Genomic DNA, 17963 nt, shown 5'->3' on the forward strand with positions numbered 1-17963 from the left:
CCATACATCCCAGTTTACAAACAACAATCAGTTCACACATGAACCACATCCAAGCCCAAAAAATATCAGTTCATGATGAATGATCCTATATCCTAGACCAGGCATTACCAGGCCACAGCCTATGGGCCACATGTGGCCTTGGACAGCTAGTAATGCAGCCCAAGATTGTAAATTTTTAACATTATATGACTTATATATAGTATCTATATTATTTTTTATGCGGCCTAGGACAATTCCTCTTCACTCAGTGCAGCCCTGGAAAGGTAAAACCCACTCCAAGGACTATTTAACAAATTGTAATAAAAGCATAACATAGCTTAATATAAGATAGCAGCTTTCTGGGTCCTAACATTGTTCTCTTCAAGTCTTATGTACAAACATTAGTCTGTTGTGACTTTTTTACTTTACAAGTGTAGCTCTTCATCAATTAAGTAGAAATAGCAGAGGACAAGGGAAATCTCAAGATTGGGCCCAAGTTTTCTTTCTCCTATATCTCCAATCCATCTGAATACTGAACGGAGCTGAAAGAGATTTCTGTAGCACATGTTGACCATGCTTGAAATTTAGAAGAATCACAAGCTTTCTGCTATGGAATCCATTTAATTATTGAAATAGCCTTGGATTAGAACCATAGAAAAATGTGATCGAAAATAATTTGTTTAAACATTTTCTCATTTTTAGGATACAAATATTGCTCCATTTACAGCCATGTCAAATCAAGTATTCATCAAATTCCATGCAGATTATGTAATTCACCCATCAGGATTTAGACTGACCTGGACGAGCTGAAATAATTCTCTCATGGAAAACACTCAGCACTTTCTGTTCTGAAGAGGCTTCCCAGAATACAAACTTGTTGGTGTTACTAATAAAATTATTTGGAAACAATAAAGTTGATACCTTAAGAATCATTTCAAAGAAATGCATATATCTTGTTTTTCCTTAGAAAATGTCATCAAATAAAAGAGATGCTTTGAAACAAATTGTTCTCTAGTAAAGTTTTTCTATATATACTTAAATAACATTGGGGGAAAGGTAATTAAAATCATGATTTAAAGTCAGGATGTTTCAGACCACAAGCACAAACACCATTTTACATTTAAATTTTAGATTAGCTCAGGATCACAAGAGCCTTTCTAGATGTCAACATGGAGTGACCTTGAAAAACTGGAAAATGAAAACCTAGTCCTAGGCTGTATGTGGAGACCATTAGGAAATCTTAAGGACTCTTGACTAAACTGGAAAAAGAAATCAGAAAAAAGTAAAATAAATTACTTATTGGTATCGAGAAAGTATTAGTCACAACAGATTTGAGTAACATCAGGTTGGAGGAAACTGGTTAAGACATAGATAACACAGATTTATATAACTTGTGACTCTCAAGGCACATATCTAAACTACCCACAGATATCTGATTACATTCCTATTTTGTTTTTCTAGTACTTCTTAATATTTCTAATGAGGTATATTCTTATAAGATAGCATTATGTCTACTTTGTTGATAGGTTAGTTATACAACTGAACTATACAATTATATAGATAGGTCTGAAATAGCTCAAAGTACAGATGTAGTTGAAGAAAATTCTTTTTTAAAAAATTAGTTTATGTACTGCAAATCACGTATTGTATAACAATGATAGCACCAAGAAAGGGTCCACTTTCCTTGGCCTTTGAAGCAATATAAGCTTTTCTTCTGTTCCCTTGGGATGAGCTTGTTTCAGTATCTGAATTAGATAAATTTTATTGGATGTTATCCAACAATTACTTCAGCTCAACTAAAGGCATAGATATTCACTGTCAGACTTATTACTTTGTTTTTCTTTAAATATCCCATATTCATGCAATAAAAATATCTCATTTCTTAAGTTTTCTTTGCTTCCAAAATGTTTTCTGTATGAATACATCTAATCAAATGCTGTCTGGTCTCATAGAACAAATTAAGAGTCCTCTGAAACATGCTTAAAAATAATTAGTTGAATACTATTGAACAATGAGGCAATTAACAGTGAGGTAAATAGAATGGAAAAGTGACATACAGTTGCAAGAAAAAGTATGTGAACCCTTTGGGATTACATGGAGTTTTGCGTGAATTGGCCATAAAATGCGCTCTAAACGTCATGTAAGTCACAACAATAGAAAAACAGTCTGCTTAAAATAATACTACACAAACATTAGCTGTTGTCATATTTTAATTGAACATAACATGGAAACATTCACAGTGCAGGGTGGAAAAAGTATGTGAACCTTTGGACTTAATAACTGGTTGACCCTCCTTTGGCAGCAATAACCTCAACCAAACGTTTCCTGTAGTTGCAGATCAGACCTGCACAACGATCTGGAGTAATTTTGGACCACTCCTCTTCACAAAACTGTTTCAGTGCAGCAATATTCTTGGGATGTCTGGTGTGAATCGCTCTCTTAAGGTCATGCCACAGCATTTCAATCGGGTTGAGGTCAGGACTCTGACTGGGCCACTCCAGAAGGCATATTCTGTTCTGTTGAAGCCATTGTTTTGTTGAATTACTTGTATGCTTTGGGTCATTGTCCTGTTGCATCACCCATCCTCTGCGGAGCTTCAGTTGGCGGACAGATGGTTGTACGTTTTCCTGCAAAATGTCCTGATAAACTCTGGAATTCATTTTCCCATCAATGACAACAATCCGTCCAGGCCCTGAGGCAACAAAGCAACCCCAAACCATGATGCTCCCTCCGCCATGTTTTACAGTGGGGATGAGGTTTTGATGTTGGTGTGCTGTGCCTTTTTTTCTCCACACAGTGTTGTGTTTTTCCCAAACAACTCAATTTTGGTTTCATCTGTCCACAGTATATTTTGCCAGTAGTGCTGTGGAACATCCAGGTGCTCTTTTGCAAACTTCAAAGGTGCTGCAATATTTTTTGGGGACAGCAATGGCTTCCTCCGTGGTGTCCTCCCATGTACTCCATTCTTGTTTAATGTTTTCCTTATTGTAGATGTGTCAACAAAAATGTTAGCATGTGCCAAAGATTTCTGTAGGTCTTTAGCTGACACTCTAGGATTGTTCTTTACCTCATTAAGCATTATGCGCTGTGCTCTTGCAGTCATTTTTACAGGATGACCATGCCTAGGGAGAGTAGCAACAGTGCTGAACTTTCTCCATTTGTAGACAGTCTGTCTTACCGTGGACACATGAACATCAAGGTTTTTGGAGATACTTTTGTAACCCTTTCCAGCTTCATGCAAGTCAACAATTCTTGATCGTAGGTCTTCTGAGAGCTCTTTTCTTCGAGGCATGGTTCACATCAGACAGTGCTTCTTGAGACCAGTAAACCCAAAACAGGTGTGTTTTTAAAGGGCAGGACAGCTGTCAGCAACACATCCAATATCATCACACTGATTGGAGTCAAGGTTGGCTCACTCCTGGCTCCAATTAGCTCTTGGAGAAGTCATTAGGCTAGGGGTTCACATACTTTTTCCACCCTGCACTGTGAATGTTTCCATCTTATGTTCAATTAAAACATGACAAAAGCTAATGTTTGTGTAGTATTATTTTAAGCAGACTGTGTTTTTCTATTGTGACTTACATGCCGTTTAGAGTGCATTTTATAGCCAATTCATGCAAAACTCCACGTAATCCCAAAGGGTTCACATACTTTTTCTTGCAACTGTATACCAACTGTTACCTGTTCCTTGAATAGGAGCCTTGAGTCTAGGATGCTTTTGCCATTGTCACTATACTGAATATCCAACTCCAGTATCCTTGTTTTGCTATTGTCCCATATTTAATTTAATTTAATTTAATTTAATTTAATTTAATTTAATTATGGGACTTATATGCTGCCCTATCTCCCAAAGGACTCAGGGCGGCTAACAACAATAAAAACAACAATAAAAACAATGAATACAAATATTAAAAGAAATTAAATTTTACAAAGCTCCACTAAAACCTGTAAAAACTAAAAACATGATTAAAACCCCCAACATCAGTCCAGGTTGGCCAGTTGGAAAAGGTATGTCTTTAGGTCGCGACGAAAGGACCGGAGATCTGGGGCCATCCTAAGTTCTCGGGGGAGCTGATTCCAAAGGACAGGTGCCCCAACAGAGAAGGCCCTCCCCCTGGGGGTCGCCAGCCAACATTGTCTGGCCGACGGCACCCTAAGGAGACCCTCTCTGTGTGAGCGCACAGGGCAATGGGAAGTCGTTCCTGGCAGCAGACGGTCCTGCAAATATCCCAGACCTAAGCCATGTAGAGCTTTATAAGTAAGAACCAGCACAGACCTCTGTGCTTTATCTGGGCACCTGGGATCATCTTCACACTTTGGTCACCCTGCCAGAAAAAGCCCTGCCTTTGGCTTTGCTTATCCCTCTCGGATATATTCTCCTGCCATACCACAGGGTTTTGGGGCAGGACACCCCCTTCATTGACCTAGGCACTACTACTTTCTGATTAAAATTAATTTGGGTGTTATATTATAAATACCAAAAGTGTAAAATGCTACATTCTCCAGTGTCCTATTTTGTTGTTGTTTTAAAGCTGGTAGTTGAAATGACTCACATGACAGATGACATCAAAGAGTTATACTTCGTTTTTATTATTTGTTGCTGAAAGCTCACAAGTTTGGAACAAGTAGACTGTGTTTAAAGATTAAGTTCCAGTAACTTATTGAGTTAATTTTTAAGAGAATGAATAATTGTAGAATCAGGCAATAAGTAATCATTTGGCAGCTTACAGTATTCATTTACTTTTATAATACACATTTGGACACTAGAAGTGATTATTTTGCCATTGTATTTTCTATCTCAGCGGCTCCCAACCTTTTCTATACCTCGCACCCCTAGAACGCTTCTGATATATTCTCGCACTACTTACAAAAGTTCAAAATAATGGCAATGAATTATGCATATATAATTTTGAAAACCCAAGTTTTTGCACCCCCTGGAATATAATCTCGCACCCGATTGGGAACCCTATCTATCTATCTATCTATCTATCTATCTATCTATCTATCTATCTATCTATCTTTCACAATAGAGTAAGTCTGCACCATCATGCTACCTTTCACAACCCGTATGGAGAGCCACTGAATATAAGCGTCTCATTTCTAAGAAGACAAAAATAGGGTTATATTGTTGATTGACTTTATATTTATACAGATAGCAAGCTAGATAAAATCCAAAACAATGTAAAGCTGCAAGAAAACTCAACTTTTAACAAAAGGCTTAAATATGAATCTTTTTAAATACAAAGTTTATTCTTAATTTTAGGATATCTATTTTATATCATCATCACGCATGTATTAGCCCAGTATTCCTCAATCTTGGCAGTTTGAAAACTAGCCTATTTTCCTAGCATCAGCAGAAACGAAGTACAATAAGTATTAGTGTAAGAAAGAGACCACGTTCAGTCTGATTGCATTGCCACTCGCACATGTAAACTACCGCCTCCCAGGTCCTACTTTCCTGCACACACCAATCTTTTTCAGATCTCCCCAAGCTGCAGAATAAACTTGCGGGGACTCCCAACTGCAGAACAAACGGCGCGCGGGACCTCAACTTATTTGCCCGCTTTTGAGATCTTTCCACCAATAGCAATCGTACAAAAGTAAAGGTACTTTGGGATTGGGTAGCCGCCGGACGCATATTCTGAGAGATGGGCGGGCCTTTCTCTTTCTCAGGCAATTCGCCTTACTTGGAGCGGAGCGTGTCCGACTCCTCCGAGCCCCCTCCTTTTCGGGCGCTGGGTATTGAAGCGCCTGCGCACTTCGAGGAAGGCAATGACGGGACACGACGGCGGGAGGCGGACCTTGTGCAGGGTGTGTGCGCTGAAGTCCGGGGGCTGTTCTGCTTCCGTGCGTCTGGTGTCTTCTAGTCGTTCTTCACGGTGAGTTGCTGCGTTTCTCTCCCCACCCCCCTTTAAACCGGGAGGCCTCCAACGCCAGAGCATCTCTGACCCCTTGGAGAAATTTCTTGTGGTGCTTTGGCCGCTTGAAAGTATGAAGCGGTGGCCCCGCCCAAGAAATAATTCCCTTCAGAGAGCAAGCAGTAATAAGCAGGCAGTAGCCAACAGGTATAGTTATCCCCCATGCCTGGCTCTTGTGCAAGAAAGGTTTTACCTATGGATTTCTTTAAAAAGTCCTGACGGTGCCTTCTTACGTATTGCCTCTTTTCGGAGCTGAGGGTAAAGTTAGTTCTGTGTCTCTCTTCTTCTGGTAATAAGATAGATCATGGCCAGTTGGTCTTGTAAGGTGTGGATGTAGTGATGCTATTCTTTGCCTTTGTGTATTGATGTATAGCGTGTATTTATTGATGACGTGTTCTTACTGTTATGAATGTTTCTCAGTCTGTCCTGAGAGTTCACCGCTTTCCTTCCCCCCCCCTCTCTTCTTTCTCCAACTATTCCTGTCCTGCCATTTGATGTTGGGTGTTGTCTCCTGGGAACGATAATATCAAAACTGGTGTGAGTTGTCCCAGGAGACAGAAAAGTTGCATCCACTTTTATAATGGATACTTGAGAGGCTCCAGGTAGGTTTATGATAGTTCTTCAAAATAGTTGCTTTCATTAACCTACCTCAGGTTTTTTCCCCACCTAAAAATAATACATACATTAAAACCTGTTTGCCATTCAGCTCTGAACAATTATGTCCACTCACTATGATGGCTGCAGCCACACATCATGTTAAACTGTATTTTAATTATTGTGCCTTATAGGCCAAATCATAGTCAACTGACTATATGTTTTGGGGCTGAAAGTAAGTGCTTTCTATTCTGGACAGTGGCTGTTGAAACACATAGATCAGAAAAATGAGATGTTCTGGGAAAAACCTGAAAGCTCTGGAATTATACATTTGTAGATTCCATCACTTGCTATTTGATACTTTAAATGCAAATGGAGGTTTTTATGGAAATCAGATAGTCTCTCATTGTGATTTGCAGCCACTCATCTATAACCTATACATCCAGACAAGGAAATTTAAGGTACTTTGGCAACTTTAAGAGTTAGTTAAAGTGCATTGATTATTGCACTTGTAATCAAGAAAAAAATGATTATAGAAAAAATGTATCTTGGTTTTTTTTAGTAATCTGGCTTTTTAGTGCTTGAGAAACTCATATCAAGAGGCCTCAAGATAGTGTGTCAAAATCTTGGATGCAGCTTCTCAACTTTGCTATTTTTTCAATTACAGTTTAATCAGAGAAGGAACATTAAATGTACGACATAAACATGCATTCATAATTGATATATTTATTTTACTTTTATATTAAATCAAATTTCTTTTGCTTTGTCAGATGCAATTTGCAGCATGAAAAATCTTGTGCATTTTTGAAATAGGTAATTGGAACTAACAGGAAAATGTTTCTTTCTGGTTGTGATTACTATATTTTTATTCTACAGTTACCCTGTTTGTTTCAGTTTAAACCATGTCGAAATCCTTGAAAAAGATTGTAGAGGAAAGTAGGGAAAAAAATATATTGGAAGTGGACATGTGTGAGCGTGGCATATCAAACATGTTGGATATACCTGGATTATGTAAGTATTCTGTTGCTTCTCTCATCTTAGTTCAAGTTTAATCACTTCTGCAGGCATAAATATGTTTCCATAAGGATTTGGTAGGTAAGGTACAGATTATCTTCCAAGGATAATATTGAAAAATGTTTTGATTGACTAATGCATTTGAATAAAACTTTCCTTTTTATTGTGTGGTTTTGCATCTTGATCACACTTTTCGTAAATCAGTCTCAAGAGCTGCTAATGCATAATAGCAAAGAATTAAGAAGTCTGAGTTTCAAAACTTAATTTTCTCAGGAATTCAACATGCAGCATAAATAAATAAACCTCTTTCCTTATCCGTACCCAAGCGTGATTTGGCAGTAAGTATATATTACTGCACAAGATTTAAGGATTAGGTTGATATTTATATGAAAGCCTTGTATATAGATACACATTTACTGCTGTTAATAATAGTAATAATAGTTGTGATGATTTTATACTATATCTTAGATTCAAGGCATCATGTGTCCAGATTCTGGCGTCTAGCAAAATAAGAAAATAAGGCCTTTTGCATTGCCTTGCTTGTGAGTTTCAAAGGACACCTGGTTGGCCATTAAGGGAAACAATGTATTAGACTAATTAGGTCTATGATTTTATTCCATAAGTATTTGTTTAAGATTATTTTTTAAAAACAATTCAAAGATTCACAACTTGCAGGTTTCACACATATTACTTCCCTGAAAACCATCAAGAATCTTTTCCATATTAGTTTTATAGCGAGAAATGATGCACAAGCTAAGTGTGACTTACAGCCTCATAAAAGATTTCACAACTTAGTCTAAAAAGTCTGTATAAACCCATATTATTAGGTTTTGTTCAGAGGACTTTTTCCCTTCCAACAAGACTCTCTAAGCAGAGTTTGGCTCAGTACACTCTATGTACTAAATTGAGAACTTGTTAAGAAAATACATTAATTTGAGTTTACTAGTTAGTAATCAGAGCTATTTTTTCAGGCTTAACTATAAATTCATGGGATGATAGTGTTGTGTGAACAGACTTTTCCAATACAGCCTTTGTACAACTTGTTCCCTAAACAACTATGACCAGAAATGGAAGAGGAACTATTCTACTGTCTGTTGCTTTTTTGTTAATCAACATACACTATTGGAAGCTGTTTGTGACTCATAACAGAATTTAAAAAACAGATTTTTTTGGTCTTTCTCATATTTTATAGTTACATTTATATATATAGTCAACTATGACAGCTCATTATTTGTGCAAATTATTCAAATTGCTAATAAAGAATTTTGGGAGGCTGATATGGCCATTTCGAACTCTTTATGTTCTCATCAGTCAGTCATACCCTTTATCTGAGATTCGAGCAACGCTTTTTGTGCCCTCTCCACTGCCATTCTGTTGCCGACTGTGTCTTTTGACAGTGCTCTAACATCTGGATATGAAGGTTGTTTTTTCCCCTAAAATAATTTACCTTTTAAATGAGTCAGTTATCATAAATTTGTGGAGATTGGTATGAGAGGCAGGAATGTACTTAATATGATTTACAAAAGTAGTTCAAGAATTTTGAGATCTAAATATTGCAAATCATTAAATCACTTGACAAAATTCCAGTTGAATAAAGTACTATGGTGTTCTTTACAAAATTACATTAACTAAAGCTTTCAGAGGAAGACACCTCAAGTATACATACTGTCTTTTTCTCAGAATGAAAGGCAGGACATGTGTCATACAATAAAATACCAATATATGTTTTTCTGATAGTTCATGTTTATATGCTCTTGAGTACAGGTACTACTTGATTTACTACCACAATTGAGCCCAAAATGTCTGTTGTTTAGCAAGACAGTTAAGTGAATTTTGCTTATTTTATGACCTTTCTTGCTATAGTTCTTAAGTAAACCACAGCAGTAGTTAGTAACATGGATGTTAATTAATCTGGCTTCCCCATTGATTTTGCTTGTCAAAAGGTCACAAAAGGTGATTCTATGATCCTAGGATATTACAACTGTCATAAATATGTGTCAGTTGCCAAGTGTCCGAATTCTGATCATATGACAGTGGAGATACTGCAATGGCTGTAAGTGTGAAAAATGATAAGTCATTTTTAAATGCCTTTGTAACTTCATACAGTCATTAAAAATGCTTGTAAATCAATAATTCCCTGTAACCTTCTAAAGGACAGGACTACGTCAATTTCTTGATAGTATGATGTTTTACTTCTATTGGTGCTAAGGATTACAGGAGTGAAAAATACCATTGTCTAAGACCATTCTTTAATTTTATTTCATAGTATGTTCTGTGAATATTTTCCTGATTGTAGAGAAATCGGGATGAAAAAAATATTTTGTGGATTAGTAATCTCTTCCTGAAATCTTCAGAGACAAAACAAATTTTAACTATGCTAATTATCTTATAATTAATTCAGTGCTGCTGTAAGAGACTTTCTTTTTCATGATGTGACATTAGTGAAGTCGTAACAGCTGTCTCAAGAGTTCCCTTTGTTTGAAACATTAAATTATCCAATCAGAAATTATAATATTGTTTAATAATGCCAAAGATGTTTATGTTATTTATTAGTTTAGTACAAGACAGCTTATTAGGCAGTTGCTGCACCTCAGCTACCATTGTGGCGTTTGGTTAATTAGATACTAGTTGTAACTACCTAGACCACATGGAAAAAGAGTTAACTCTTCTTGACCAGAAGAGAATTAAAACAACATCAAACATTTCTCAGAACCTAAAGTAGAACATACTGATTCATTTTCAGTTACTAGTAGCTTCAGCTTAAGCTGGAGAAACAGCAAAAATTACAATGCTTAGATTTTTGTTCCATGGTTTAATTTCTAATGCAGTTTTAAGGCAGGAAATATACAAAAGAAAAAAATTACCAAACAAAACTGTTTCCCAGGGATACATTCTGTCCCAACATTTAAAAATTGTTTCAGGATGTTAGTATTTGAAAATGCTAACATAGGATGTGCAGTTTTACATACAATTATTGGAAAATCACAGCCATTGAATTCAGTAGATGTTATATCTGAATGAAAATGTATAAGGTTATGCTGATTATTTTCAGCATAATTTAAAACATTATTTCTAGAGGCACATAAAATATTCACATTGAAAATGAAGGTTAGATTTTTCTATATCATGCAAATTTTTATTTCCAATACATAAATGGCTGCAGCCTTTTTTAAAAGTAAAACTAAATAGGTTATAGGTGCCACATATGTGTTTATACCACACTTAAGTATAGCCATTCCTGGATTCTGAAGAGGCATAATTCATTTTCCTGAAGCATGTGAAGCTAATAAAGCTTGGCAAATGGGGAAAATAACAATAAACTGATGAATTGAAGCAATACATGATATTTACTTACGGGAACTGGGATGTGTGAGAAATGGAAGCAAAAAGTGCAGTGTTTAAATGTTTGTAAATTACTACACTTCTTGCTTTAAATTATTGAATAGCAGTTTGGGGTGTTTATTTGAATACATACATAAATGTATTCATATATGTATTCAATCGTGTGTGTGTGTGTGTGTGTGTGTGTGTGTGTGTGTGTGTGCTTTCCCTTTCATTGGCTTGCTTTAATATTAAGAAAAAGTAAACTCTCCTTTACATTGAATTCTTTGACTTACGATCAAGTAGAATAATAAATGGTATAAATTAAATAAACCAAGTACATAAATAAAAGGTAAGTCTTCTGTGGCATGCTTCCCTGGCAAACCTTTTACACAAGGCTCAGCAGTAAACAATTTACCGTACTTTTGCTATTTAAAAATAAATAAATAAATAAATTTGTAGAAAAACATTATTTGGTGGTTATTTTGTTTATCATCCTTGTCTCTAAGTTACTCCAGGATAATTCATGGACACTATACCATTTTGAAATATAGACCTAATTTGACTGGAAAATAGATTCAGTTTGGAAGTGTTTTATGTCCCACCCTGGCAAGTCCCCTGTTAATGCTGTTCCTTTCTTTTTTAAGAGAATTATGTGGCAAAGCCATTTCCTGGGTCTTAATCTCATTCCAGTTTGTTGCAGTTTGAATAACCGCTTATTTTTATCGAAGCTTCACATGGCTTTGTAATCTACAAAATGAACATCCAATATTAACAAAAAGAAAAAAAATCTTGTGTTCAACAAAAGGGAAAAGAAAAAAAGCCAAATGTCAAATAGATTTAATATTGAACATAAAGAATCCACCCCAGCTGGATGCTGAAAAATAAATAAACTCATAGGTTCTCCTCCCCTTACATAGCAAGTCTACAAATAGTTATAAGCTTTCCCATCCTTTTTTTAAAAAACAAAACAAAAATACTATACTAAATAAATAAATATTCTAGAGGAAAGAATTTAATAATCAAAATAACCCAACATCTAATCATAATATATATGTTTAAAAAAGAAAATGGGTTAGTCCAAATGTTATACTAATCTTCAAATCCCCGTTAACCATCTGTTATTGTATTTAACATGTAGAAAATCTCTTATAAAGCTGCCTATCCATTGTCTTTAATCAAGGCAATTAATTTTCCCATCCCTGCTAATTCAGTCAATTTTAAAATCTATTTTTCAGCAGTCGGCATCTCTTTTCCTTTCCAGTGCTTAGCATATACAATCTTCACAGCAATCACCGTGTAAAGAAATAGCATCCCAAATAGTTTCATTAATATTTGTATCTTAAGTATTTGTGCATTATCATTATTATGTTTATCCAGTATGATTTAACATATTTACAAGACCATACAATAAAATATACCTGGATTTTGATTACATTTTTTTCTTTTCTTTTTTTAAAAGATATTTTATTGATTTTCCAATTTTACATGTAAGTATTTAGAAGGCAATGTGGTAATTGGGTTAAACAATAGTTCAGTAATACAATCTTTAGTAGGTATTTCAGGTTACATCATCAAAAATTTCTTCTCTTTTTTTAAAAATATATATTCAATTTTATTTTCCCATTTCTTCCACAAACAAGTCAACAAATATATTGCCATACATAAATACATACACCAAAGTTTGGGTGCTGCTCGTCCATTTCCCTTTTCACTGTATCCACCCTCCTTCTCTCTCTTCCCTCTTCTCTACTTCCTTTCCTTTCCTTCCTACTTCCCTCTTCTTCCTCTCCTCCCTTTTTTGTTGTGTTCCAATACACACAAAGGGAATAAACCTGTGTATAGCAAAACATGTGTTCCTGCAATACTTTTCTGTGAGAAATACTTGATTTTCTTGAAAAATTTCTGAGGTGCCAACAATTTCGGCCATGACTGTAATAAGTAGCTATACATTTTTTTAATCCATTTTTCTTCTGTTCCCGTAAGTATTTTATCTAACTCTGTTCTCCCCATATTAAAACCATCTATTTTAGCATCTTTTTCATGTCTAGATTGTATTTGCGTTCTCATGTACCAATCCATCTTTATTGCTTGTTCCTCTAATTGTTCCTTGGTTTTCAGCTTCCCCATATCTGTTAGTAGGTTTTTATATCTTATAATGTTTCCCATGTTAAACATATTGGGGTGTATTAATGCTTCCATCATTGAGAGCCAATCTGGAATCCTCAAGTAATGCTTCCTCTTTATTTTCTTCCAAACCATCAATAAAGAATTCCTGATATGATGTTTCTGGAAATACCTGTGTATTCTATTTTTCCCATACCATATGAATGCATGCCATCCCAACTGTAAATCATGTCCCTCTAATGTCAATAATCTACTGTTCCTCAGTAAAATCCATTCTCTCATCCATGACATTACTGCAGCCTGGTAATATAATTCCCAATTAGGTAAGCTAAACCCACCTCTGAGTCTTCCATCCTGTAACATTTTTAAATTAATCCTTGCCTTTTTCCCCTGCCAAATATATTTCAAAATTATTTTATTTAGCCCCTCAAAATATTTCTTTTCCAATCTTATTGGTATTGTTGAAAACAAAAACAACAATCGTGGTAATATATTCATTTTGATTATTGCAATCCTGCCCATTAATGATAGTTGTACCTTTTCCCATTTATCCAAATCTACTTCGATTTGTCTTTTCAATTTGTAATAGTTATCTTCTTTAATTGTTGTACATCTTGCTGTCAGGTGAATCCCCAGATATTTTACCTTCTTTACAATCTATATCTCTAACTTTCCCATCAATTCTTTTTTTTTTCAATAATATTTTTCACTAACATTTTTGTTTTATCTTTTTTAATCTTCAAGCCTGCTACCTCACCATATTTTTCTATTTGTTCTATTAATACAGGTCCTGTCACTAATGGCTCCTACAAGATAAATACTAAATCATCTGCGAAAGCTTGTAGCTTATATTCTTCTCTCTTAACTTTCATAACTTTTATATCCTTATTCTGTCTTATAGTTCTGTTTAGTATCTCTAGTGTCAATACAAACAATGGGGATAAAGGGCATCCCTGCCTTGTTCCCTTCATAATGTTAATCTTTTCAGTCATATCTCCATTAATCATTATTTTGGCTATTTGCTTATTGTAAATTTCTTTAATTACATTTATAAATTTCTCCCCAAAATCCATAATCTGTAGTTGTCTTATCATGAATTGCCAATTCAGTCGAATGTGGAAAAAAAATCTTCTATGTTTCCCTTAACATTTGCTATTCCATAATTAACCTAATAATTTTCTAATTGTATCAAAATTCAGTATAAACTTCAATATCGCAGTTATAAATACATTTTTTGCTTATATATATTTGAATAGATCTCAATAAACAATGTCCTGTTATTAAATTTTACCTAATTTTAATTTTTAATTACATAGTTCCAGTTTGATCTTTAATATCCATAGTATTTAACTTTTAGATAACCCAAATTTCCCTTATCTAACTTCATAAAAAATTATGTCTAAAATACACATAGTTATTTAACTATATTCTTATTCTATTCCATAAACATTTTCTACTTCCACCCTAATAGATCACCATCTTAATAATAATACAGTGTCCTTTATTAATTCAAATCCATCATCTATATTCTCTAGGCTAGTCAATAATTCAAACCTATTTCTCAATAGTTTACATTTCTTTTGTAAATCTAAATCTTAAATATTAGATCAATCCCTGATTTTTTACTATTTTCTGACTATTTTAAATCTAGTAATCAAATTTCCCTTTGTCTCAAAATCTCCCTTTAGCTCACTAACTGACAGTTTAGAGTCCTCTAATAAATCAAAAGGCCCCAGTTTTTCAACCTAATTCTAGCTTTCTTCTTTTGCCAACCTGGCTTCCATACCAATGCTTTTAAATCACCAGATAGATCTCCCTTCATTCTTGTATATATTATTTGAATTAAAGGAGACCTTCTAATTGCCAATTGTCTGAAAGATCTGGCCATTTATAATCATTAGTTTGTCACCCTAATATCCCAGATCCCTGTTTGTTCTGGTATAGTTGTCTTCAATTCGATCTGGTCTTTTTCTTTCTCAAATTTCTTCTGGTTTACATAGAAGGTCATTTCTGTTTTTGGAGTTATTGTTTTGTTGTGTGGATTTTCTGTAAATGTGCTTGTTGTTCTGTAGAGCCCTCTTTCTTGGTATTCACTTGTTCCACTCTTGTTATTTTTGAGTTAGTAGTTTTCTAGCTGCAATCAGGGTTTCGCTTTCTGGAGGTAAGATGGCACCTTTGTCTTTCAGATTAGTTTTGAGTTTCTCAGTGTTTCCCAAAATACTTTCAAGTAAAGATTTTAACATATCCAAAGTCTTTTGCTGATCCTCCTCCATTTCTGAGATAGTTAAAAATGGTCTTTCTAGTGAAGGCTGTTTATTAAACAAGAGTCAGTAAATGTTCACCTCCACCGTTCCTAGAAACCAATTTCACTGCCAAGCTGCTATCTCAGAGTTAAGCCTCACAGATAATACCACAGTCAGATCTGGGCTGTGAGTGAGTCTCTTTGTCAGATATAATAAAACTGCTGTACCAAGCTTCGCCACAAGATGTCCCTGATAGCATTTAGAGTCTTTTTCAGATCCCGGGCTAGGTTCTTATGCAATTTAAGTTCTTTTGGAAATAAAGTAGAATAGGAGGTTCCAGTAAGAATAGGAACTTTTTGGGTCCCCAAATTCCAAACAGAAAGTAGATATTCAATTGTATTGTTGATCTTTTCAAAGCTTTATTTCCCCTAAGTAATTAGACGCCGCCATTTTAGAGGGTTGGGGGAAAAAGTTCCCTCCTCAGAAGGGGATAAATTTTCAAGAAGCATTTAACAGGAAAGTACTTGGGGTACAGAGAAGGTAAAATATCACCCAATTTCTCCACATTGCTTTCGGGAGAAGGGCGGTATAAAAATTTAATAAAACTTAAACTTAAACTTAAGGTGCTTGTTAGTAAGTTTGGCCTCGGCTGTCAGCAGCTTGATGATGGGCCATAAATGGCCGATCTTTTCCCTGTCAGTTTGAAGAGCTACCCTGGATCAAATGGAAGGGCTACCGCCCTTCCGCGATCACTCGGGGGTCCTCTTCACGCTCGTCACCCCTACAGGGTGACTTCCGACCCTCTTCAGGGTCCCCTGGCGGGAGAAAACTGGACGGTGGAGGGAGCGATCGCACCAAACGTCCTCCAGTGCTGCGATCGCAAACTGGAAGCCATTTTGATTACATTTCTAACATGTTGGACTCTGTCTATACATCTATACACAGACTGTTTATTTTGCTTTAGTCTATCTGGGGTCAAATACAACAATACATCATTTTGTAAAAAATTTCTTTCAAACTATAGTTTGAAGTAAATTTTAAACATTGATCCGTACATTCTCCCATTTATCTAGTGCTGTTATACCCAAAATTTTTCACCCATTTTATAATATAATCTGACACATTCGTCTTCCAGATTCATCTTAGGTAACATTTTATATTCTATAGCAGTCAGATGGTCATCTCCAGAACATTTGATACCCAATTCAGACCCTGTGAAAACAAAAGTTTTTATCAAATTTAAATCTTTCAAAAACACTAATAATCCTTCACTTACTAGTTGTTCTCTTGTTTTTATCTTAAGTCCCTCTTTTTCAAATATCAATAAATCCCAATATGTCATCTATTTAAATTCCAATAGCATCTTTTTTCTATGTAGTGCTTCAGGAGGTGATAGCCAAAGTGGCATTGTCAGCCAATCTTTTTTTATATTTCCACAAAGTTTTGAATTAAGGAATAAATATATTTTTAAGAAACAACTATCAACTTTATGGAGCGAATCTTGATAAAAAGTTCTGATAGTAAATATTGGCATGAACTGTGTGCAATTCTGCAAATGGCTACACAGAACAAATTTATACTGAGTTCAGTGGCTTTTGTTCTTATGCAGAAATGTTTAAGTTTGCAACTGAACTGTAATCCGTGCAGACATTCCCATGAATGCTGATATTATTAATTTAATCCCAGGGAGGATAGTTATGTCTTAAATGTCACATTGTGCTTTCCTGTGCCATATTTTGTTCAGTGCTAAAAGAATGAGGATTTCATTCATTTTATTTTAAAATCATAGCACATTCTCTATCAAAACAACTCTTTCTCCCCCAAAAAAGAATATAATAAAGTGTTCGGTTAAATGATTGATAACCTAAAACTTTAGAAAATAAGATTAGAAGCAATATAAATAAATTAAAGATTAAAACAATAGTAATAGTATAATAATAATAATGGTGATGGTGATGATGTTTGAAGGGACCATGGAGGTCATCTAGTCCAACCCCCTGCTCAGGTAGGAAACCCTATACCATTACAAATGGCTGTCCAGTCTCTTCTTAAAAACCTATAGTGTTGGAGCATTCACTGCTTCTGGAGGCAGGTTGTTCCACTGGTTAATTGTTCTAACTGTCAGGAAGTTTCTCCTTTTTTCCTTTTCCCCAGTGCAAAAAAGATTTATTCATTATATTCTAAGCTGAAGTAAAATATGAATAAAATGGTGCTAGAGCAACCAGAGCATATCCTTCACAGATGTTTCAAGTATCAATGGGAAAAGAATGTATAAGTTCTTGTCTGAAAACCTGAAGAGCATTAAAGATTTATATCGGTATGTTGATATGACTAGTGAATATTCCTACTATAATATACCTTTCATTTCCAGGCAATACTCTAACTCAGGGGTGTCAAACTCGCAACGTCACGTGATGTATCACGACTTTTTTTCCATTGCCAGCAATTGGGTGGGCGCAGTTTTGGCACGACGCATCCGGCAGTTTGGCATGACGTGGTCCGGCAGTTTGACAGCCCTGCTCTAACTCAATGTTTTTCAACTTTAGCAACTTGAAGATGTGTGGACTTCAACTCCCAGAATTCCCCAAGTTGCCATTGTTGCCAAACAGTACTTGCTATTTTTGATGTAATTTGCGTTTTCAAAAGAGATAGTTGAAAAAGTGATGGACAGATTCAGCAACATGACTTTGAAGTAGTTTTAAAAAAAATAAAAGTAAAGAGGACAGAAACATTGTTTAACTGCTAGGAAGGGAGGCGGAGATTTGGA

At 35.3% G+C, this 17963-nt stretch overlaps 2 protein-coding genes across 4 annotated transcripts in view; both read left to right on the top strand.

The window, feature by feature from the left end:
* CUBN (cubilin) overlaps positions 1-983 on the top strand; it is a gene marked incomplete at its 5' end in the record, with an annotated part of 213224 nt that extends 212241 nt beyond the window's left edge. Inside the window, 1 exon segment of the mRNA XM_083379037.1 lies at positions 682-983. Within this exon segment, the coding sequence (XP_083235163.1) occupies positions 682-789 (108 nt within the window). The 3' untranslated portion in view covers positions 790-983.
* Positions 984-5762: 4779 nt separating this feature from the next.
* The window catches only part of RSU1 (Ras suppressor protein 1), a 119262-nt gene continuing 107061 nt past the window's right edge, over positions 5763-17963 (top strand). Inside the window, exons 1-3 of one of the 3 annotated variants that reach the window (XM_083377423.1) lie at positions 5814-5858; positions 6449-6499; positions 7368-7502. In XM_083377423.1, the coding sequence (XP_083233549.1) occupies positions 7394-7502 (109 nt within the window). In that variant the 5' untranslated portion in view covers positions 5814-5858; positions 6449-6499; positions 7368-7393. Of the gene's footprint in view, positions 5859-6448; positions 6500-7367; positions 7503-17963 lie in introns of all 3 variants that reach the window. The other 2 variants (XM_083377422.1, XM_083377424.1) reach the window with 2 other exon arrangements.

Source organism: Vipera ursinii (assembly GCF_947247035.1).
Source record: "Vipera ursinii genome assembly, chromosome: Z".
In the NCBI taxonomy this organism is placed as follows: Eukaryota; Metazoa; Chordata; class Lepidosauria; order Squamata; family Viperidae; genus Vipera; species Vipera ursinii.